The sequence below is a fragment of the Hippoglossus hippoglossus genome, chromosome 14, assembly GCF_009819705.1.
Source record: "Hippoglossus hippoglossus isolate fHipHip1 chromosome 14, fHipHip1.pri, whole genome shotgun sequence".
Lineage (NCBI taxonomy): Eukaryota > Metazoa > Chordata > Actinopteri > Pleuronectiformes > Pleuronectidae > Hippoglossus > Hippoglossus hippoglossus.
In genome coordinates, this window is record NC_047164.1 from 11,969,519 (window position 1) to 11,994,817 (window position 25,299).

At 42.6% G+C, this 25,299-nt stretch overlaps 1 protein-coding gene across 5 annotated transcripts in view; it reads left to right on the forward strand.

The window, feature by feature from the left end:
• The first annotated feature begins 4,695 nt into the window (after positions 1-4,695).
• The window catches only part of cadm2a (cell adhesion molecule 2a), a 203,677-nt gene continuing 183,073 nt past the window's right edge, over positions 4,696-25,299 (forward strand). For 2 of the 5 annotated variants that reach the window (XM_034606410.1, XM_034606411.1), the window contains exon 1: positions 5,228-5,754. In XM_034606410.1, coding sequence (XP_034462301.1) covers positions 5,694-5,754 — 61 coding nt within the window. In that variant the 5' untranslated portion in view covers positions 5,228-5,693. The other 3 variants (XM_034606413.1, XM_034606414.1, XM_034606412.1) reach the window with 3 other exon arrangements.

A 25,299-nucleotide genomic window follows, 5' to 3' on the forward strand; every position in this document is an offset into this window, starting at 1 on the left:
CTCCCCTCTTTTTTTTTCGAAGCGGCAGCCTGCAATGCCTCTGGTCTCCGTGGCCCTCCGCGTTCGCCAACATCTGAGGGAAAGGTCATTTATACTGCACACACAGTTGGAGAGAACCGCTCAGGTGTCTGCAAGAGAAGCCACCTGTGTCATGCTGGAGTTATACATTCATTCTGGACAGCAGCTACTGGGCCGTGAAGCCTTTTTCAGTTACTGCTGCGTTGCGTTAGCGACTACACACCATTTACTTCCTCACAGTTTGCCATCTGCTCAGCAGCACAACTCATCAATGTGCCTTTTTTCCTGTCCCTGTCAGCACGGAGCGTGTGTAATTTTCACATTTTGACAGGAGCTGTGCAATACGTGTGTTGACAGGCATTCTCTGCTAAACTGCACATACCTGGGTAAACTTACCTAAAAGCAAATGCTATCACACATAACATGATGAGCTCCGGCAGTAAACAGCGGTGATGTTGAGATGGGTTTGTCATTTCATGCTTATAAGCTGTTCCAGATCACTGTTAACTCCTCCACAAGGTGATGCTTTTTCGCTTGAAGCGCACAGTCAAAAGCAGGCAGCAGCAAAAATGAGATGGCAGGAGAGTGCTGCAGGAAAGGGAGCAGCACGAACCTCCAAATCATTGGCAACAACACCCACGCGCCTCCAGATGTCACAGCACAAGCTTCTATACGTTATTAACAGATGTCATGAGTCCAGGAAAGTGTGAAGGAGATTTAGTGTGTGATCTTCTCAAAAGTTTGTGTGGTTAAAAATGTAGTTTTTTGTCTGTGTTTTCCAATTAAATCCCGAAATAAAGACAAATAATGCAAGTCACCTTTTGTGTTGCAAACATTAAATAATACATAAAAAGGTCTTTGTGATCCCTTCTTTGATTTAATTATTTAATATTATTAAATATATTATTATTATCAATAATATTGTTATTTAATTATTTGATAACTTTTTAATACATTTTACATTTGTGATTTTAATGACTCTGTGCAGAATAGAATAATTAAATTTAACCCACAGACACACACATGGTTGTGTCTCCACTTACATTAGTTTTCTGGAGACTGACCTCAACCACAGTTACTTCTTGACTAATCCTAACCTTAACCTCACATTAACCTAATCCTACACTTAACCTAAACCTGACCTTGACCCTCAAAGCATGTGTTCACCTTAAAATGTATTGATTTACCTAATTGAGACTTCCTTTTGTGCCCATAAAGAAGACATGTCCAAATAACATGACTAAGTAAACAGATGTAGGTCACAACAACATTAGTAATAACTGGACCAGACACACACACACACACACACACACACACACACACACACACACACACACACACACACACACACATAAACACACAAACACACAGAGAAAGAGGGAGAGAGATACATTTTCAAAATGAAAGGTGAGCTGATTGTTGTTGTGCCCCTCCTCGTTCAATCTGAGCCAAAGTGCTTGGTCCTCAGCTTGGCAACATGTGTCAGCCTACATTAGGTGGACCAGTGAACAATGGCCTCAGCCAGGAGCAGGTGGTGGTTACTTGAAACTCTGAGAGGAGGGTGTGCATTAGTGGCAGCATTTGTGTGTGTGTGTGTGTGTGTGTGTGTGTGTGTGTGTGTGTGTGTGTGTGTGTGTGTGTGTGTGTGTGTGTGTGTGTGTGTGTGTTGTGTTTGTGAGGGAGGGAGGGAGGAGGAGAGAGAGACTGGTCTGTCCACCATCTGGAGCACTCGGACAATCCCAGGTGAGGCGGAAATTTGAATGTGCTGTTTCTATCAGTCCACTGACCGGCCTCTCTCTTGGATCCAAACACTTTTTAAAGAAGACCCCATGGTTCCTTGCTATGACTCTAGTGGTGGCACTCACCACTTTGTGAGAGTGTGAAATGAGCCATTACAAGGTGTACAGCGCCGTACCCCCTCCCGTTTAAGGTGGAGTGAGCCAAAATGGGATCAGCAGGCCAAGTCAAGTCAAGTTTATTTATAGAATGTCTTCCACAAACAGATTTAAAACCTTCTACTCAAAACAAAGAACAACTCAGTGTATGTGGGAACTTGTTCTTTTATCTTTGTGAGGAAGAGCAAGACTCTTATACAGAGTGAGGACATTTTGGGACCTCACAACTTCAAAAGTCTGTTTGAGGGTCAAGACTTGGTTTTAGGGTTAGGTTTCGATATAGGTGTAGGTTAGGGGTTGGACATTTTGTTGTGATGGTGATGGTTAGTTTAAGGGGCGAGGGGAAGTGTAAGTCAATAAGTGTCCTCATAAATATAATTATAATTACAACCTTTATTTATAGACTTCCTCAAAATTCAGATTACAAAGTTAACAATGCACCAAAAAAAACACGAGGAAGAAGTTTCAACAATGATGGACATTTTTGAGGAGAGACATTGCGAGTTGGCATGAAACCACAGGTATATCTATGATGTTACTTCACTCTAACACAAGAGGAACATTTTCACAACCTCCTCCACCGCTGACATGATTGATATCGTCAGAAACTCTCGAGTTTGCACTGCTTTCTAGTTGATGTATTGACAACCATTCCAACATATAAGCCACATGGAAGTATGTGGCCAGGGATGGTTACATTCGTTGAAATGAACGCATCTGTTTTCATAAATAATGGCAGCATAATTGAACCTTTGAAAGATAATAGTTATAAAAGTTAAAAGTAAGATGTACAAGTATGTGTGTCTATAAGATGTTGTTGTGTTTATATAAAAAGAAAAAAACAGGATCTGTGAAATGTGTGTTTCTGAAAGTACCAGCTTGCAGAAGAGAAAGAGCCTTGGGCTGAGACTTAATGCCGGTTATTAGTAATTCTGAATAAAAATAAACATATTCTAAATCGGACTTTTTTTCAAATCAGTAAAAATATGAGTCATAAGAGCATTCTGATATGATAGTCCTTAAATGACCTGAACAAGTATGGAGAAGATGGCCTGGCTGCTAACAGCTTTAGGCCACATCCATATGGCTACATTTTTGCTTCGTTTTTCGGTATTTAGGACAGTTTCAGAATTGTCACAGATTATAAAAAATGATAGCTCATCTCCTATGCATGTAAGCAGTTGTAAAATGCTGAATTTAACAACTGTAAGCAAAGACAACAGGGTCAGCGACGATTGTAATTGATTATCCATGTTGCGTTCTGGAGGAGGGTCATGTGATACGAGCCACATCTCTGTGTCTGCCCGTCCAGACTAAAACGTGGACCTGGAGTTTAAAACAGGGCCAGGAGCATTTTCAAACCTCTAAGTTTTAGTGTCTCTAAAACTGTGGAGTAGTGTGGACGCTAAATGAATCCATTGCAGAGTTAGTGCGTTTTGAAACAAAAAAAACGTACATGGATGTAGCCATAGTTGTTTGACTGAGAAGACGTTGTTCTTATTCTTTATGATTCGTCCATAAAATCAATGGTGATATGCCAAGAGTGTTGTCTGCTGTTGCGTCAGACTTTACTTGTTCTTTATAATCATTCATGTAGCATTACGAAGCAGTTTGTCGCTGTTCAAATAGATTTTTGTGATTAACAATCCTCATTCATTCCTGTGTTTGTTGCCACAGACACTATTGTTGGCAAGTGTTCAGAAAGCACTGTCATCTTTTTGTCTTTCTGAGCTCAGCCTGGGTCTCAGTATGTGAACACACATTGCTGCTGCAGACGGAACAGACGTCTGGATATACCCGAGGCAAACAACACATACCTCAGCCGTGGCCTGGCCACCTTTCTGCCCACACTGCTGTCTCATCAGCGCCTTGTATTGTGGTCCCTTCTCTCACTCTATTTTAGTCGTAACAACTTTTTTCCAAAAGGGCTGTGGACATCTTCCACCCCCTGTCCCCTACACCTACACGACTCTTTGTCCCATCACGTCCCACCTCACCTCTCCACCCCTGTGATTGTCCTCTCCAAGACAATCTTCAAAGCTCATAGGCAGTTGTCAACATCAATTCTTCAAAGCGCTTTTAACTGTGATCATCAGAGCAGCAAAGTGATGACACATAAAACTTGCCCATGGTTCATGTGGAGGGACAGCTCACTCTCAGAAGCATGTCTGCATGCCTGTTCCTCTGTTTTGAATTCTGAGCCCATTTTACATGTGCACTGTAAAAAAAGGATTAGCTTGTCTCTCGGGTTGGACGCTGATCCTGGAGGACAATAAGACGATTCGAGTCAAAGCAGCATCCTAGAAGTAAAGCCTCTCAAACACTGAAATCCAGAATCATACTCAAATAGCTGAAGCATTTCCCAGGTTTTGCAGTGGCTGACTCAAAGAAGTGACAGCAGGCGTCCACATGAGCTCTCCCACATCTTTTCCGCACCTTGTGTTGCTGGAAAAAATTTACATTTTAATATTTAAACTCTGTCATTTAGCTATGTTGCTTTGAGTTTTAAGGACCGGTATTTTCAATTCAATTCAATCCTATTTGTACAGTGCCAAATCACCACATACATTACCACATATAAGGTCATGACCTTACAGTATTATAGGGAAACCCAACAGGAAGCATTGGCGACTTTGGAGAGAATAAAACCTTCCATTTAAAAGTAAGAAGACTCTAGAACCAGATTCAATTTGGGCGTCCATCTGCATCGACCGGTTGGGGTGAGCGGAGAGAAATGAGGGAGAAAGGAGAGGTGGCTGGAAAAGACGGGAGAGCAGAGAGAGAAAGAGAGCAAGAGAGAGAAAGAGAGCAAGAGAGAGAGAGAAAGATACTTAATTGATCTAGAAGAACATTTTAAAAGTTTTTTGGGGGGATGTAATGATGCTGTTACTAAATATGCAGCACTAGTTAATAATGTTTCTCCCCCCCACGTTATTTTACACATTTTTGTGTTTTATTTTATATTTTGTTTACATGTTGGCATCCATGTATAAAGAGTTATCTCCATATGATTAACATTGATTTAACTATCTCACACTATTTGATTTAACATTGAGGAGTATCTGAGTAATCCAATCTTCCCCAAACCACTTAACATTTCCAGTCAACACATGGGAAGGCTTTCCTGACATGTAAACAAACCACTTCATTAAAATGAATAATTTTACAGTGTATTTCACATGGTGACCCCCCCCCCCCCCCCCCCCCCCGCACCCTCATCCTCATTTTCCCCCCTCCTATCTCAGCCTCGGATCTGATTGGTTCACGCCTGGCGTCCATCACCGCTGTGGTGGGCGGGACTCAAACACTCCACTCGTGTTCCCTGCGCCGTGGAAGTGTGCGCCACAGCAGAGCAGGAGCGCGGCAGGTTCAGCAGCGTCAGGCAGCATCTGTCACCAGAGGACCACGACTCTTCCCAGTGCGCGAGCCCGACCCTCGTAGTTCCCAGTCCCGTCAACTCAGCCCCAGTAACTCAGCACCTCTCCGCCGGTGCGCCAGGACCCAGAGGAGCCTTTTCCGTTTCCAAAAGGCGACACCAGTCCCCCGGGGTCGAGAAGTCGCCTGTGTGTGTGTGTAAACCCTCCTCTACCCAGGGACCCGCAGAGAGAACCCGCCGCCCGCCCCAGCCTCAACTCCACCTGGATAGCCGACTACAGCCGTCCCGGTTCCCCGGTCCGAGCTCCAGCGTGGAGAGACGGTGCGGAGGAGAGCTTAGTGCGGAACGGAGCAGGAGCAGGAGCAGGAGCAGGAGCAGGAGCGAGGTGCGGAGCAGAAGACAGGATGAATCTCAAGAGTCATTTGATTTTCACCCTCTACACTATTTACGGGATTCTTCTTAAAGGTGAGTCCGGGGCGGGTGGCGTGTGTGTGTGTGTTTTTGTGTATGCTACGTGCGTAATGTGTGTGTGTGTGTGTGTGTGTGTGTGTGTGTGTGTGTGTGTGTGTGTGTGTGTGTGTGTGTGTGTGTGTGTGTGTGTGTGTGTGTGTGTGTGTGTGTGTGTGTGTGTGTGTGTGTGTTTTTATACGCGCGCAATGGTGCAGGCCAGCAGCAGGGGCAGGGGGAGCAAGGGGCAGAACGCGCGGTCACACGAGGGTCCTGGAAGAAACATGCGGAGCTCTCTCTCTCTCTCTCTCTCTTACACACACACACTCTCCCCCTCTCTCACACACACACACACACACACACACTCTCTCTCTCTCTCTCTCTCTCTCTCTCTCTCTCTCTCTCTCTCTCTCTCTCTCTCTCTCTCTCTCACACACACTCACAGGGTGTCTCTATCCTCGTGCCCATGTGTGCCCTGTGCTTGTGTACGTACGCGCGTTCGTCTGCAAACGTGCGCGGTGTAATGATGGGAGCTTGGATGCAAATGTTCAGGGGATGGAAGGAGGAGGGTTGGGGGGTGGGGGGGGATCCTTCAGGACACGACCTGCGTGAGGCCGTGCACGGTGGTGCGTCCCTCTCCCGCATCATCCCCGCTGTCAGGTGCTGTGCGTGAGCGATGAGTAAAAAGAAAACGCGCCCTCCGGGAGCAGGACACACCTTCACCCTGAGCCCAGCAGCTCCGCGGCTTGTTTCTGACTCGCAGCACTCGAATGAGTCAGAGTCGCCGGACGCGTTTTTACGCACAGAACAGTTCGCTGCCGCTGGTGTCTGTAACTTTAGCAGCTCTCACGCCCGCAGGTTTCTATTCAAGAATGTTCTGTATTGTTGTTTCTTCAGTGCAGCTCCGGTGTGTTGTGAGCCCGCATCGTGTTGTAAAAGAAGGTTGCTGCTGTTGTTGTTCACCTCAGATGAGTTGTGGATTCACGTGTGTCCGTCTCATCTGAATGACAGGACTCCAAATTCAAATTCTCCAAAGTTTATTCTCTGCTGAGATTATTAAAGTCGGTCCTCTTCTCAGTTTAAGCCTCATATATCTAATATTTGCCACTGTGTACCTCTGCTAACCGCCCAGGTTACAAGATGGAAACCGATTTGAAGGCAATGTGAATATTATTCTGACTCCAAGACTCTGTGAGGATTGTACCATAAACAGGGAGTCAGAGCACCGGCTGTGGACCAGAAAGGTGACTTTGGGGGTCAAGGTCACTCTGAATTCAGCTTCCTTATGTGCTTTCATAGACGTACAATAAATAAACGACAGTGATATAAAGAAATTAAATGGAAAGAACCTATGCTAAAGCACTGCCATTATATTCCATCTTTTTGACGTTTTTGCTTTGCTTTTATTTCTAATATATGTACGCCTTAAATAGACAAATGTCTAAGTGACAGCAGATTAAAGGCTATGGGTCAATATGAAAGAGAATTCTTAGGCTACAATCATTTGACGGTTATGAAAAGAGAATTCAAGTTTGAATTATTGTAACTAATATTTAAAAATAAGCTACTGTACTGTTTTTGCTGTTTGGAATATTTCTAGATTTCAGACTAGCTCCACTGTCTGGTACAAACTTGCATGAAATAAGCCTAGTTGTATTTTTGTGGTGATTAGTTAATGAGCTCAAACACAGCATCCAAGTCTTGACACATCCATGGAAATGAAAAAAATAAATTTTCTTTAATTTTTACCACTTTATGTGTGAAATTAAAGAGGGAGCACATCCTGAGTCTCTGGACGCCCACATTGTGTTTGACAGTGGCGGGCGGGCGGGGTGATGGTTTTACCCTGAAACAACTTGTCAGTCTGACAGCGGGGGCCACATTCGTCACACTGAGCTTCAGTTCATGCGGTATAAAGTCCACTTTACCCCCCCCCACCACGTCACACCCCGATGTATTTAAGGCACCGGATAACAAACGCATGAAAGACTAAATTAGCATCATCTTGACTTTAACTGCTGTTTTCCACACGAGTAAATGAGAAATCCCAAATGAAAGATCCATTTGTGCTTGATTCCCTTGATCATTTGTTGTTGTCTCTTTGAAGTGCATGTGTGTGTGTGTGCACATGACAGAGAGCGAGGGGGGGGGGGGGGGGGGGGGAGAATGAGAGCCCTCCGTCCTTAATAACCAGACATGATTAAGGCCGTTCTTGACTTAATGAATTGGTATGTAATGAGGTTTCTTAGGATATCTGGTATATCTGACAGCTCACACTGCAGCCATTCTTTTCCACTCATGAGCGTGTGTGTGTGTGTGTGTGTGTGCACGTTTGCCTGTGCTCCTGCAAACTGAGCCCCGTTTGTGTTGCTGATGTAGATTTGGACTAAACACAGACATAGGTACGAAGGGAACAGCAGCGTGCTCGTCTCGTTTCATTTGTGTCTCTCCGCCACACACACACACTCGCATCAATCTCTTTCTCTCCTCTCCTCTTCCACCCTCTCCCTCACCCTGAAGAGGATAATGCTAGGCTGCTTGATTTGAACAGTCATCTCTCGGTGCAAGACCTATTATTGTATAGGTTCCACACAGCAGGCAGGTCAGCCTCCACCTGAATGAAGTCTGCCTTGCAGAAGCCATGTCCGTTGGGGCGCTCTGTAAATGACAGCTGTTTCAGCCCCTCTGGCCCGACGTCGGCTCAGAGATCCAGATCCACGTCTCTGTCACCGACCAGCCCCTGCATGGGTGGTATAGTGTGATCGTGGAGTGGTGTGATGGAGGTTGTTGTTTACCAACAGGTCGAGTTGTCAACATATTATCCGCCGCGTCTCATGTGCCCATGCCGGAGCCAGAGAAAACAGCCTGTTATGCAAATGCTCCTCTTGCGTAAGAGCTTGTAGCTGAGCGGCAGGTGAGGGGAGATAGAGGCAGCGGGAGAGCGACAGAGGAGAGAGTGAGATGTTCCAGAATAGAGGAGTTGATGCAAGCGTAATGTGGGAGGAGAGGCTGTGGAGGAGGAATGTGCCGTCCTCACAACTAAAACGTGTGATATGCACACTGGTTGTTGTTTGCTGTTTGGTATGTCTGTTTATCTCCACTGTTCTGTCTGTTTCCTGTCGCTCTGCCTGCCTGCTAGTCTGTCTGTTCTGAACTCTGATCTTGCTAGCCTAAATACAAACCCCCGCTGAGGGATGTGTTTATCCCCGCAGTGAGTCTAAGCTGCTGAAGGCTGACCCTCCATCCCTCTGTACTTCCGTCCATTCCTCCCTCGCTTCATCCTCCCATCCTGGTGTGGAGCTTTGTAGCACAGCAGCGTGGGAAATCTTCTGATAACAAGCGGCCTTGTGTGTGTGTGTTTGCAGAGCCACTGATTACACCCGAGAAACAAGATGTTCTCTCTTTCTTGCTCACTTGCACTCTTCCCTCCCGCTTCTCTGTGTTTGTGATGTATTCATTTTCATGGCTGTGCTTTGATGGCCAGAACATGTGAGCTGCTCTGTACCTTATACCGATGCCATGAAGCTTCAATGCTGGGAATCCTCAGTGGAGCAGCACTGGCTCAATGTGAATCACACAGACAGTCAAACACACACACACACACACACACACACACACACACACACACACACACACACACACACACACACACACACACTCACACACTCACACACTCTCACACACCTCCACTTTGGATTCATTGCTTCTCTCCCGAGGGATTTCAAAGCCAGTCTTTTGTTAGTCCAGGTGTTAAAGAAAGTTAAAACAGAAAGGAGGAGGAGGCTGGAGTTGAATGTGGTCAGATTCGGAGCTCACACGCTCTCATGGCAGAGCAGAACAGGAGTGAAACATCCACTTGTTCAATTTCTCAGCTGGCTGATAAAAAACAGCTGATATGAGCCTTTTACAGACATATGGCATCATCAGCGTTTATGTTTGCCAATATGAAAAATGTTATTTTACAGGATAATGAGCAGAAAGGATTTGCATTTATCATTACAAGTAAAACAAATTACGTTTATTTTCAAAATTAAAGTTCTATATATTGCAGTGTTTCCCAATAATTATCTAGACTGTGGCCCCCACACCATATTCTAATTTCTCTTAATGGGTTAATTACACTTCTTTATCTTAAGGGTTTGATAACGACAGCTTAAGAATCATTGTCAGCTTTCAAAAATTATAAATATAGCAGCTGATATCGTTATTGGCGTTTACCCCAAAATCCATATCAGTTCGGCTCAAGTTCTTTCATATCATATGAATAAACTAGTGCATTGGTGCCACATTCAGCTCAGTGCGTCTATGACAAGTTGATTTGAGTGTTCAGGCTTTGGGATAAAACAAGGCAGGAAGAGAAAGGACGCCACAGTCATCATTAAGCTTAATAAACCCCCATTAACAGATGGCTGTGTGATTGACGGGTGGCAAAAACTCACCAAGTAAGTCACCGTCAAGAGAGCGGACAAGTTTTGAGCTGTATGCAAATGTCCTGCTGAGTGCAGAGAGCCAACCACTGAGCTCCCAAACCAGCTTGTGGAAAATCTCCTATAGGCTTTTCTGAGCCTCCAGAAAAAGGATGCAAGCACAAAGAATGACACTGCAATGCCAGCCAGATCAGACATCATCATCTAACTGTGCCGTTCAGTTATAGTAGGTACGGAAAGGCAAAGGTTTTAGCAGGCAAATGTCATTTTTAATACATAAGTAACAACATAAGTAAAATAACAAATTTGTCAAGCACCTGTAAAATCATATGATTGATCCACCCAGATACTCAGGAGTAATTAGCTTTGTGATGGCAATGATACACTATCATGGGCGGTTGTGTTAATCACAGTTACGTCGTCAGGCTTAAATTGAAGAAGATGATGGTAGCTTGATTTGAATATTTATCATTTTAGCCAAAGGTATTTTCCAATAGAATCATATGAAGGTGATGGTGTGAGCTAACAACCTCCTAGTTACAAATACACAATATGTCAGCCATGTTTCTAATCCCTAAATCAACATTTCCCCGAATCGATGTAGGATAAAGTTTTTTTTTTTTTTCCGTCATCCCGGCTGTGTGTCACAACTCTTTGGCACGGTGCATCGTACAGCCAGCCCAAAGTGAGAGAAGGGAGAGATCAAATGCAGCCCCCCCATGGAGAACAGTGAGATCACAAGCCCACAGGTGGATTCAGCTGCAGCAGCAGAGGGTTTGCACTCTAAATAGACCTCCCACTAGGTGCAAGAAGTATGCAACCTCAGCTTACATATCAGCTGATGGGGCTTTTCTGCAATGTTAACATGCAGCTATTTCTGTGTACAAGTCGCAGCATGAACTAATGTGCATTTAGTCAGACTTGTGTGATAAGAGAGTGTAAGTTGCTAGTAAAGCAGTTGGTCACCGCTGTATGTACATGTTGCAGAAAGCCCTGAAAACTCCACTAGGACGTTATAATGCGATTAGGACGTATACATGTCTACACAATGAGACTAAGATCAAAAAGTTCCACATGTCTCAATTTGACTATTACTTATTTTAAGTAAAACCTTATTCGGTTTAAGGTAAGAAAATACTGTTTACATGGCAGAGTCTTATTCAGACTCATCAATTTGTCAGGTTATTTTAGAATATTGCTGTCCATTTAAACATAATCACTGATTCAATACGATACATCATCATTCTCAAGAAACCTGGGGATCATTGTGATTACAACTTCAGTCAGTGTTTCTTGTTGATCTTGAAATGCAAACATCCCGGATGTTAGGTTTCTTTTTCTTCCTTTAGACTCAAACGCTTAAATATACAGTAATATACCATGCGAATAAAGCAGCAGCACATACAGTACATTGGAAAAGCCATGGACCGATTGCATTGTTGTGCGCGGGTGCATCGGTCTGTGTGTGTACGCGCGCATGCTTATTTGATGTCTGTATTAGCATTGAATTTCAAAGGATTAGCGAGTGGCTAATCTGAAGCTGCAGTCTTCGACAAGCCATGTGTCACTAATCTCAAAGACACTCCAGAATAAAGAGATGGAAACACAATCTCCTATTTGGATTAAAACTCTCCACACAGAGGCCGTCTGTAATCTTTCACTCGAGGCAAGACAAAGGTAAAAGAAGGTCCAAACTGAAGAAAATTAGAAATTAAAGGACACACAAGATAATGACATCATTTTTTTTGTCTCCCTCTGCCCCCTCCCTCTGAAACACACACACAGAATTGAACAAGTGGGCTCTACAGGTTCATGTATCGTCTCCTCTCTTAACAAGTCTTAGCCTACATAATGTTCTTTTTATGTTATGTGCCCTTTCATCTGACAGCTCCTTTTCATACACGTCCCTGAGGGCCAGAGTCTGGAGACTTGGTAGCACATGTTACAGTAATCACTTTCTTCGACGGAGATAAAGATATGGACAGCCGTGACTCTGACTACTCCCTCAGCTCTCCTGCCCCAACACCGATATTGTTTGGGGACTCAGTGTCTGTTCTTGACAGAAATGAATTCATCCAAAGCAAAGCAGGGCCTGCATTGTGTACAGAGCCATTCTTACGCACTGAGCCATATTGAGTGTGTACACTGAAAACATGCGCACCCCCACGCAAATACACACGCAGACTTTGTGCACACACCAAACCTGGCAGTGTAAAGACAGAGCAGCGAGAAAACAGCAGACAGATTCTTTTGTTTTTGCCGACTGTATTTGATCTGATAATATGGACTAAACATGGGATGAGCTTAGAAGTTATGGCAGTGTTTTTAGTTTTTACCCAACTGCTGCTGTTGTTATGACTCAGATTGAAGGATACCGGTCTCTGTCTAATTGCACAGACATATTTCATTCACATTAAGGTTGAGTTGAAGAGCAGTGAATCTGTGTAATAATTCCAGAAATTGGTTTGTATGTGGAATATCTCAAGAACTATGGCCTTCAGTAGGCTTAAACTTCAGATTTGGACACGTGATACATTCGATATTAATAAACTTAGAATAAAGAGGCGACCAGTTCTCTCTAGCAGCAGCGGTCAATCAGTTTGATTGACATCGTTGATCACGACAACAGCACTTTTAGGACAACGGCAATTGGTTGTCACGTTGGGGGTTCTGCGTACTGAGATGAGCCTCACCACACTTTGAGCAAACAGGTGAACAGCTCTTTGCGCAGCAGCGGTGGAGAGGCTTCAGGGTTCTGCAGCCCGTCTTTACTTGACTCGGCTCAATCACTGCAGGTGACTTTCTCGGAAATAAAGCTGCAACCAGCGTCACCACAGACCAAGGAATGCCCATTGTATCCCATTCCAAACAGGCAGGTTTAGACAGACACTGCACTAGTATGTTGTAAAAGGCTTGATGTAGAGGGACTGAAGAATGGTGAAGGGACAGAAAGATACAACTGCTATTTTCAGGACCGAAGATTTCACGCTTTTCTTCTCGTCCTCTTCTCTTCCTCTACTCTATCTCTTCCCTTCTCTAGGTCTCTCCAGGTCCATTAAAGCCGTATCCACAGTAAATCCCTCAGGTGTTCCTACAGTCACTATTCATTCTGTTTCCAAATGCTGCTATGCCACGAAGTAATCCCCCAAAATGACTCATATCCCTTTTTAATGACAGTGTTCATTTCCTCTTGATGGCTATTACGCATTTCTAATAGATATTCATACTTGTTAATTTCTCACTGCTATAATTTTGTTTGAAATCGACTTCAGAATGCAGCTCGGTTTGCTGGATCTGCACGAGCCGCTCTCTGTGTTTACGCTTCAGTGTAATGATACAGCTTTTCAATATCACACAAAACACTGATTCAGTGTTAAATTGCTTTACTTGTACTTATGTAACGAAATGGAATTATGGCATGATACTAATTGAAAAGCAGGATTTACTGCATCCACAAATAACACAGCTATGCACTTGTTTCAGAGTTTGTGGTCTCAAAGGAAGCCTAGAAGTATCTAAAGCTAATTGAAATATAATTCCCTGAAGACACATGTTCGCGTTAATTGACTCTCTCTGTGTGTGCGTGTGTGTGTGTGGGTGCCTGTGTGTGTTTGTATTCACACTATCGCTAGAAGTCACTTTACAGTCCCTTGTCTAATCATCAGCTTGTGCCCCCCCACATCTTAATTTGTTGTTTGAACACTATTAGACACTCTTTTGCATTAGCACCATTTCTTATCACATCTAATGTTGTAAAAGTATTCAGATGTTGTCTGAAACTCAAATTGAACTCCTTTTCCTTTCACAGTGAATCATAATAACAGTTAATATTCAGCATTTCATTTCAGTCATTATTTCTCAGGCAAGGGGTAACGAACAGAACAGCAGGTGTTTACATGGGAGCAAAAGGAGAACTGTGCAATCTTTTCGAATGGCTGTGTGAATGTGTGTGTGTTTGGGTTTCTATCAGTGTATGTTTGTGTGTGTGTGTTTGTGTGTTTGTGAGAGAGAGTGAGTGAAACTAGGGAGAACACACATTATATTTAAAGGCTGTAATTAACTGATTACCTTTGAGAAATACAGGTATGAAATTTCATCCAACTGAAAAGGTTTTCACACGGTGAACCTTACACCTGTGAACAGACACGCACACACATACTCACCCTCACACACATTCACACACACACACACACACACACACACACACACACACACACACACACACACACACAAACCCACGCACACACACACCCACACATGCACACAGAGGGTGCAAGTACAAATGATAATCATCACAATATACAGCAGAATAATTGAAATGTGTTACGATGACTAAAACATATTCAAATCTATCGTCCAAAAGATCCTTTAATCACACACGTCAGGAATTAATTAATGAATGTTTATATTCTCAATCTCTGACAGAGCATGAAGCATTCAATTTAACAAGAGTAGTAAAAGATAATGAAAAGTCATAAAATATTAAAAAGAAAAAGGAAGATGGTATTAAGAACATACCATTATCTTTCATTCATCCCAGTATGCTTGTAAATTGAGGAACGTCCAGGTCTTAGAAAAACAACAAACAGACCTTAACCATAGTTGCTACTTACTTAACCCTTACCATAAACCTAATCTTAATCTTAACCTAGCTAACCCTAATCTTAACCTACCCTTAAAACACGCCTTTGCCTTAAAATTTGATGATTTACGATATGGTGGCTTGATTTTTGTTCCCATAAGGAAGACACATCCCTATAACACACACACACACATTATGTCCACATAGAACATTTGGATATGTTAAGAGCTAATAGATACACACAGACAAAACAATGCTAGAACAAATTTGTATGGTTTATTACACTTGTTATACTTCCTTGTTTGAGTTAAGACAATTATTCACGTATATTTAATTTAAATATTTATGACACATACACTCAGGATATTGCCTTTGTTATTTCCTTCCTTTTGATGTCTCTCTCTGGTTGTGGCCCTGCTGTCACACTGTGTGACGTCTCCCCCTCCGTCGGGCTCAGTGTCCTCTACAATTCCTGTTTCAGACTTTTCCAAAATCCTTCACTGGTTCTAAGTTTGGAGCGGAGCCGCTCTCTGTGTAAACATTGCTCCGGGCCTGTTGTCTAAGGGAGGGAAGATGGAGTCAAGTGAGACAATTTATAACAGTTAAAAACCAAATGAACTGAGACCCTTGGCTTGGGTGAGCGGGCGGCAGCATACATAATGCGCCTTAGGGATTTCACACACGCACACGCACACACACACACACACACACACACACACACACACACTGTGCTGCGTATGTGTGTGTGTGTGTGTGTCCAAGCTCACAAACGCATAACACACAGACACACACCCCCCCTTCACCATCTGTCTATGTTTGCCACATTGCAAATCCATTATATGCTTCACAACATTATTCCCCCCATCCTAAGTGACACACACCCCTAAGCTTACTTCCACTGTCCTCCTCAGTGGAACGATGACAATTTGCTACTGCAAACACATCTTTGTTAAATATGCTGTGACACGTTTCCACCTGGATTTTAATATATATTTTACAGATTTTACAGGCCTGTTGCTGGTTTCTGCTGCTTTATGTGGGACCATTTTCACCTGCTCCCCAGTTGAACCGACACCTGACTTTATTAATCCTGCTTCTCCCGGAATAATAGGTATTTCTTTTTTGGCAGTGAGATTTAATTCTTGCACACACACACAAACCTCATGAATCTGGCCAGGGTTTGGCTCAGTAGTTTTATAGCTAACTCATCTGCACTTCTAATCAAATAGATTCCCCAGTCCTGAACCTCCCGCTGAGGAAACAAAGAAGTTATTATGTTTTTAAATGGTCTCCGATTACGGGTAATTTCACCGCCTATCTTAAAGCTATTTGCCTTTCTCTCACTTTGCCGCGGTCGGGCAGAGCAAGCCTTGTGCATTGTAGAAAAAAACCAACAACATGTAGACAAGTCAGACATAGAGCAGATGCATTCTTTCTGAAAGCAGAATGGTCTTTTGCACTTCCTCTCTGTCTCTCCTCATCTCTTATCGTCGAAAATGGGGAACAGTTAACTCGATTCCTCCTTTATCTCGCTCATTAGTGTTTGTCTCACAGTGCGCTCAATTACTCACTCCATCACTCTCCTGCACCCACAAGTCAGAAGCTTCCACCGGATGAAGCGAATCAAAATTCTCTTGTAGTTAGGAACCAGCAAGACTTATTAGCGAGATTTGAGTGAGGCCAACTTTGGCTGTTGGTGTGTTTAAAAAAATATTTTTTATCTGTGATGTGGGGTCACTACCGTTTAATGCTTGCATAACTTTTACACCATTAGTCAGAGCCACACTATTGTGGCATTTTAACATTTTAAATGTTAATCCGTGGCCTACCTGGTGAGTGAATTTAGCACAGCAGGATTAGTTTTGATGGATTGGATTGCAGTTGTAACCTTGGCTGTATGTTCTGACTTTTGGCAGCTCTCATTTATTTGTTTGGATTGTGTGACATTTCATTAATAAAAGCTTTGTTTTTTTTTGTCAGAGCAGAATTTGTCAGAATATTGTTTTTTAGAAAATGGTTATTGTCCCTTGCAGCGCTCTGGTAACCGATCATATCATCTTGCCATTTTATAACCAAACAAGAGGAGTAATAGACTGTCTTTGCAAAAAACACACATGATGTGGAATACAAAGTTCAAACCACTGTAATTATAACTGAAGCTTTTGGTAGGTGTGCAAACACATCCATGCAAGTGAATCAAGTAGCTGTATTATACTGTCTCTTTTTGAAAACAGAATATTTCTGTCTGGCATTGCTTCCTTATCTCTCTTTGCAAATTCTTACTGTGGCTACAACCTCGGGTTAGTATGCCAACATGCTAATGCTGCTGTGAGCGTATCCAGTTCAAATGGACCAGCTAATGCTAATCTGCGCTAATCCTCTGAGAAGCACCCTCAGAACAACATTATCATGCTACTCTGCAGCAGAGATGGAGCGAGGAAGAGAGTGGACAAGGAAAAAGAAATCCTGAACGGAGACATTGGCATATAGCAAACATTAGATCACAACAGCTGACGCACCACTGGCCACCTTCCAACGCCTTTTTTTCTCCACATGCACACACATGGCAACCGAAACACACGTGCACACACATGACATTAGCTGCACACACTGAAGATATACACCCAAAATCGCCAGGCATGACGCTTATAATGAGAAAGAGTTAACCACACTTGCACCGAGCTGGTAAATGGTTGCCCACTCTCCAGGACTAAGCACTGACCCCATAAGCCCTCGTCATAATGCGCATGTCACCCTAATCCTGACCTTATTAAAAGTGAGCCTCCAACCAAAAAGGGGCCATATCTCTAGTAGTTCCTCGATACAGCTGGTCTGGCCTCTTAAAGGAGAGATGACCTTCACACACCATAATCCTGGAGCCACCTTCTACCCCCATAGGCATTTGATGGCAGAGCCGGGGCCACGTCTGGAATTGATGCTGAAACTACACAGTGAAAATGGGGCAGAGTCCAGAAATAGTAATAATTGTAGTAATGGATGATGGCTAAGATTTACTTTTAGATATGGATCATTCCTTTTCCAATCAATCACAGTGCAGCGTGATGCCCTGCAATACAGCGAGTATGGCTATCGCAAATGGCAGCAAGAAATAATTTACACATTGTATGAAATATTCTGTCAGCACTAAATTTAAGTTATATGTTCATATCCACATGGCAAATATATTGCAACCGAAATGTTTTTCTTATCTGAGATGTGGTTTTGATATATTTCCCTATATAGCATCTACGCTAGCCGCTAGCCTTGATGTCTCTTTATGTGCCACATAATGCAGCTCTATTTCTAAGTAAAGAGGAAATTATCAGTTGCATGTAATCAGGAATTTGATAATTAGTACCCTGTTATCTCATAAACACATGGCTCGGTCATGCTGTTGGAATGAAATGTGCTGATTTCAGAGATTATTTCTCATACATTTGGATTAATAGTGTCGACAAGGACATGCAGTTGCATAGGTCTTTTCCTCCTATATATGGAAATGCAAATAAATGACATTTCACCATTCCAAGCAAAATGATGAAACCTGTGACATCATTGTGTAGCATCTCTGAACAGATAAGTAAATCAGCCTGTGGAAAAATAAAGCAAGAAATACCAACTCCTGAGACAATTAGAATATACATGTGAAACAACTTACTAGGCATTTTTTAACCAATCTGTGTCAAATTAGACCTTTCAAATGTGTTACACTTTGCCAAACTGAAACATTTAACTTAAACTGCTTGCAGTGCCTTCATCCCTTTCCAGCTTGATTAGCAAAATGAACAGCGTAATCCCTAAAGTCTCAGCAGATCTGCTGATATCCAGCGAATACTTGTCATTCAAAGCAGACCACCTTTGATAGAAGAGATAACAGGAAAGAGAAAGGTAGGAGGGAAAAGAAGGCAGAGGCAGAAAATGCAGCCGGGGAAGCTGATGGGTTTGTTTAGAGATGTTATATGAGTCTATGTTGTGCCTGTGGCTTGGCTGGGATCCTGAGTGACATGTTACTGGCCACTGCTGTGCCAACGTTCTCTTAAAGCCTCGCTGTGATAAGATGAGATGAGACAGGGATGAGGGGAACAGCAAATATTGTCCGTGTGTATGTGTGTGTGTGTGTTTGTGATGAGTGTCATAAATGGGTTGAGGGTGAGGGGGATGAGAGAATTAGAGGGATGTGGGGGTTACTGGATGGATGATGCTGAATAGAGGAATCCTTATATCACATCTGCTCCTCCATCATATACGGAGCAGGAGCAGGGACAGATTAACCCGGAGAGTTTGAAGGAAAAATAAAAAAATAAATGAAAGGTAGTGTAGCGGAAAAAAACAGAGCCAAAATAAGAACAGCAACCATGCATAAGATATTCAGGAAATGAGCCTTGACACTGCTTGAATTTTGTGCTCGAACACAAACTCAGACGCCAAATGGAAATGGTTTGGCTGTGCGATATGACCAAGATGTCATATCCTCGTACAGATCATATCCACATAACAATATTATATATATATATATATATATATATATATATATATATATATATATATATAGCTGACTAATGATATATATATATATATATATATATATATATATATATATATATATATAGCTGACTAATGATATATATATATATATATATATATATATATATATATCATTAGTCAGCTGTACTTCTGTGGCTCTCATCCACAGACTCTCTTCACACTATTTGACAGGATTCTTGTGCAGGTACTAAAAGAGGTTTGTGGAGGTTTATTCTGTTGTGGGGACGAGTTTGCGCCATAATTTGCAAAGTGTTTTTTTCCCCTCCATAACCAAACCACGTCCATGCAACGGATGCAGCCTTTCTTTGAGGTACGAGCTCCTCATTTTTGTGTTGGCTCATCTGGGTCCTCCTGTTTGGAATGATTTCTGCGTCTCGTTCACTCTGCTTCGTGTTTGTTTTTGTTGCCTTTATGCAAATTTACCGCCTGCATCCGTGCTGCTTGGAAGAACGCAGAGCGCCTCCTCAATGGGGAAAAACAAGCGTGTGATTAGTGGCAAAACAAAATACACAATGGAGCATCATATGAAATAGTATATGTTTTTCTATCTATCACATGATATATATTATTATATCACACAGCCCGAGCAAATGGTACATGCTGAGTTTCAACCATCTATTATGTTCACGTACGATCACAGAAATGAAGAGTAACAATGAAGAGGTGATATTTTAGAATCTCCTCATCATCCCTGCTCTCTAAAAAAGAACCTGAATACAATAAAAATGGCTGGTTCACACATTTTCCTCCTGTTTTTCTGAGGAATTATGGATGATTCATGGCTGTGCATTTATAGCATAAAAAGCTTTTGACGGCAACATTTGCTATTTTCGAATAACGTGCCACGCGCCAAACGTCAAGGCCATTGGATTGTCCTCCCGATATAAATTCAGATGGCCCTTTGTAAAGTGCTGTCTTTATCTACATTTCTTCAGTGTGAAAATGGAGCCGGCTTTTCAGTCTTCCTTTATGCAAGATGTTTGTGTATCTTTCTCTTTTATTTCTCTCCTTCCACACTTTTCACCGTCTTCCCTTCTTATCTGGATGTTTCATTACTCTCGTACCCCTGACATCGCTCTCTCCAGCCTCACCAGGGGCTTTCATCCTGGCGGGGTGCTTCCTTTATGAGAATACTCCAATTGGCAGACAAGCGCCCTTGTCAGACACCATTCATTGCACTTGCATAGATATGAAAAGTGTATTAACAAGCACCACGGCGTTTTGAGGTACAGTGGAAACAGCATACCAATGGCAAAGCAGGTCCTGTGACCGAATTAAAAGGGGAGGGAAGTTGGATACAGTTATTTTGACAACCCTGTCATTGACATTAAAGTTCATTACAGAAGGTCATGAGTCTGTAGAGTTTGCTTTGCTTAGAAATGCAGCTGATAAGTTAACAGAACCAGATTTACATAATTTGATATTCTTGCTTTAAATTTGGTGAAAAATACCAACTCAATCTTGGTAAGTTACAACAATAACTTCAGACACTAAAGCACATACTGTGTCATTAGGTACATGGACAGTTAGTGTGAAACCACCACAGATTTTGGTCTTGGAGCCGCTTCATAGACCAGAGTAAGAGAGTGTGTGGCACAGAGGCCATAAATCCATCAGAGGAGTAAGATGCCAGTGGGAGTTGATGACGTACCCCTTTAATGTAAGAGTCCCCCATAAGGTCTCCTCAAGAGGGTTTATGTTTTTTTCTGATAAATGCGTAGCTACGGCAGAGGATATAGATTATTCTGTGGCGGTGGGGGGTTGCAATGAGCAGGTGCTGAAAGAGGTGTTTTGCCCGGGAGGAAGAAGAAAGCAAAATACCTAAAACTATTCAAAGGGATGGATTCCTCTGTGTGAATAAAAACAAAAGCAAATTCACCAGTTTAGCAATTTTTCCAGCACCAAATAAGTTATGCAGAGTAAGCACACTGGGGGGGTGACACGGTGAAATTTTCCTCCCAGCTTGATTCCATGTGCACCTGGTCCTTTTTCCTTTTTTGGTACAACATCTGATGATGATGTTTTTTTTAAATCAAGTATTCTTTACATTCACTGTAATAAATATGCAACCCAAGGAAAATGTGGCTCAAGACAGCTGTTATACATTTTAAAATCTGCTGTGTAAAAGTATTGATCAGGAATGAACTTGCAATCAATGCCTATATACAGGACTGTCTAACTGTTGTTATGGTCAGAGGGATTATGTTCTTGAGTTGTCCGTTTGTTGAATGCAAAATGCCAGGAACACCTTAAGGGAATTTCTTCAAATCTGGTACTGACCTTCCCTTTGACTCAAAGATGAACTGATTACATTTTGGTGGTTGAAGATCAGAGGTCAAGGTCATGGTGACCTCACAAACCCTTATTTGCCTTATCAACACGTTATCTTAAGAACGCCTGGTCTGTCATCCCATTATGTTGATACAGGTCAGTTTTCGCTGTCCGCTCAGGTCATAGTATGTGAATGGAACTTGGGAAACTCTCCTGAAAGTAGCTTGATCTTCAGGTCAGCTGCAGCAGAGAAACCAAATGGCTTAAAATGAGGCGATGTCATCGTAATTCACTGTTGTACATCCTCCGTACAATGATAAAAGCCACAAGGATACTGTCTCTGATAATGTATAAAGTGCCTGCTTTATGGACCATGACATATAATTTCCTCTATTCAGAGCGATACGTACAGTGATCTGTTTCCTTCAGAATGCACTCAGGCTGCACTGATGAAGCTGCTGCGGCAGCAAGCTACATCTGTGTCCTTTACACTCTCACTCTCTCTGTGGAGGAAGTGAGACTTCAGTTTTATATCAGCACTTGGCCAATTTAGCCGCATAAAGGTTACGTGCATCTAGATGACAGTTAATCTGCGGCGTCTGTCAGATCATTTATGACCCAAGATTTTCTGTGTCGTGTCCTGTCTAATATGTAGTCTGGTGCATAAAAATCCTCTAATGGAGTCAAGAAGACCATGATCTAATCCTATCTTCCAATCATATTCTTATATGCTGTTCACACAGTGGGCCCAAGCGGCCAGAATCCGATTGTCCCCCCTATATGTGACCCAGATCTGATTGTTTAATGACAGTGTGAATAGCACAAATCACATGGAATCTGATCTTTTCAAATCAGATTTGGGCCACTTTCATATGTGGTTCTAAATCAGATACAGACTTCAGTCTGAACAGCCATGTGACCTGTATCGGAATTCAATGCGACTTTTACTGCACTCGAGATCGACATTCCTAATTCCTAATTATCACCCTGTCGAAAACATACATGGAAGACCGCTGCGCATGCGGGTCACATCAGGGCCATGACCAGTTCCCATTGAAGTCTGATACTGGCCACAGACTCATTAACTTGATGAACTTGGTATCGCAGACTGAATTGAAGGATAATATAAACTCCATTGTTAATGATTCCTTTAATCATTGTCTCTGTGTTTTGTATCTTTTTTAATTGTGTGCTCGATATTATAACGTGTGAAATTTGTTACGCTCCTTCCCCGACCACTTCTCCCTTCAGACGGAGGTAATTAACCTCTGTGTGATTTACCTCACGGAATATATCTAGGATGCAAAAGAAATGTGATATAGAATTTTGGATGCAGCCTGTTCCTAGAGTTAATTTGACTTGTGCACAGGGCTGGGCTAAAGTTGCCCAAACAAAAGCCCATTTACCCTCTTTTGTTGAGCTGCCCTTCTGGAGGGAAATAGTAACACAATGTTTTCGCTATTGTGGCTACATAAACAATTAACCCATTAGATAGACAGGGTGGCCCAGAGGTTAGACAACAGTGATGCCCTAAGACCCCTGTCATGTGACACGAGCATCAAAATGATGTTGATGATGTGTGAGGACTCCAGTTGAGTCTTTTAAAGATCTGGTAATAATAATGACTAATATGCTTCTGAACAACGCACAACTTTTCATGTTTGTAACACATCACATATTATTGCCTATATTAGCTATTACATGGATCATGGATGGTCTTTGCTTGCTATACCTGGTTAACATAGAGGCACATGTAAAAACATATTTAAAATTGTACATTATACTCCTGTCTAATTCCTGGACTTCACCTGAAATCATTGAGTCAAGCCCCTGTCATCTGACCAAGTATATACTAGTATATACCACTACTTGTTATTTAAAATATAAACAATTTAAACTGGAAAATGCTGTGGACAACATTTCACTTGAGGCTCCAGACCAGAGAGTGGGGGGAGAGCATGCTGAGCATCAGGAGACACATCAGACAGGTACATATTAGGGGGTGTAATGGCCGAGTGTATAAAAGGGCCATGCCAATAATAGTGGGATCCAGAGGAAGATAGATGCTGTAGATAATGATACTCTATTCTCAATAGTACATTACGGAACATGGGCAGAGTTATATTAGAAAGTGGAGAAAAAAAATGTATGGAAATATAAGTATTTAAAGTAAAAAGATAGCAACCCTACTTTAAACCATTCAGGGACATGCAGGATCAAGGTTTTGAAAGCAGCAACCCCTCAAACTGTCTGTGCACGAGTTTCCTGTTGAAGAATGATGGGAACTTACATCTGGAGCCACAACCGTTGTCCAACCGCTCGTAGATCCGGCTGAATAAAGGCATCTGGAGAAACTTTTTAATTTGAGAAAATAATCCTCAGGAATGTGAGTAGCAGGTATTTCAAAGTAAACTGGCACATCTAAAATCTACGAGTTTGGAAAATCACAGAGAAAAGTAATTAACAGCTGAGCCAAGCTAACTATAAGTATTGTTTTGGCATCAGGTTATTGCTTTGTCTTTCGATTATTATAAAACACCTCAACAGCCAAATTAATTTGAATTTTGACAAAGGTTGTCGACAGTATTTTTTTTCCTGATGATGCTGTTAATTAACTCGCCCGAACAAAACTTTTAGGTGGGCGAAAAAATACATTTTCAACTTTCGATTCTATTAGGATGAAAACAACTTAATTACTTAACTCATTTGCACTTACTGGACTATTTAATATGAGGCAGACAATGATGTACATCTACAGCTGCAGGGGAGCGCACACGCATCTGATTCACCTCTCTCTCTCTCTCTCTCTCTCTCTCTCTCTCTCTCTCTCTCTCTCTCTCTCTCTCTCTCTCTGTTTACCGTTTGCTCCGACTCCTGGAGGGGAAACATGACTTGTTTACAGTGTCTGTAGTAACAACTAAATGAAATCACATTCCCCATCAGTCAGTGGGCTAACTGAGGCTAGCTCCTCTATTAGCTGGCAGCTCACATCTCCTTTGCAGGGAGCCGGACCGATCAATGCTCAGCCACAGTTGGATACTCGGCTGCGCACACATGCACACCCTAGCTCACGCACGCCGCGCACATTTCCGCTCAACTCAAAGCATCTGACTTGGAGGTGCAATCATTTTGCATCATTTTCTTTGTTTTGCAGTGAAAACGCGGCTTCATATTACCCCAGTGTTTTCATTTCAACAAACGATTCTTTTTTCGCCAACGTTTGTGTGCAGTTCGTGTGGAAAAACACTTTGGCGGCGGCATCGTGTTCCGAGAGAGGACGTGATACAATCGAGGACAATACTGTCGCTGCTCTGACTGTATGTATTAGAGAGTGAGCGAGTTGAGCCGCTCTTCCTCCATCTTTTGTGCTGGGAGGAGGAATCTGGCTGTTCCCACAGTCTTGGCAAATCCTGCCTTCCCAAATCCTTTTCTCAGTATTTCTGTTGTCCTGCCAACGGTGAGTGAGAGAGCAGAAGTGCATTATGGACCGGTCATGCATGAGTAACAAGGGGCCCCTCTGAATCTCCCTGTGTGTGTGTGTGTGTGTGTGTGTGTGTGTGTGTGTGTGTGTGTGTGTGTGTGTGTGTGTGTGTGTGTGTGTGTGTGTGTGTGTGTGTGTGTGTGTGTGTGTGTGTGTGTGTGTGTGTGTGTGTGTGTGTGTGTGTGTGTGTGTGTGTGTGTGTGTGTTTCTCTACTTTTCTGCCCTATAGAAACCTTGTTATTATGCCGTGGCCCTGT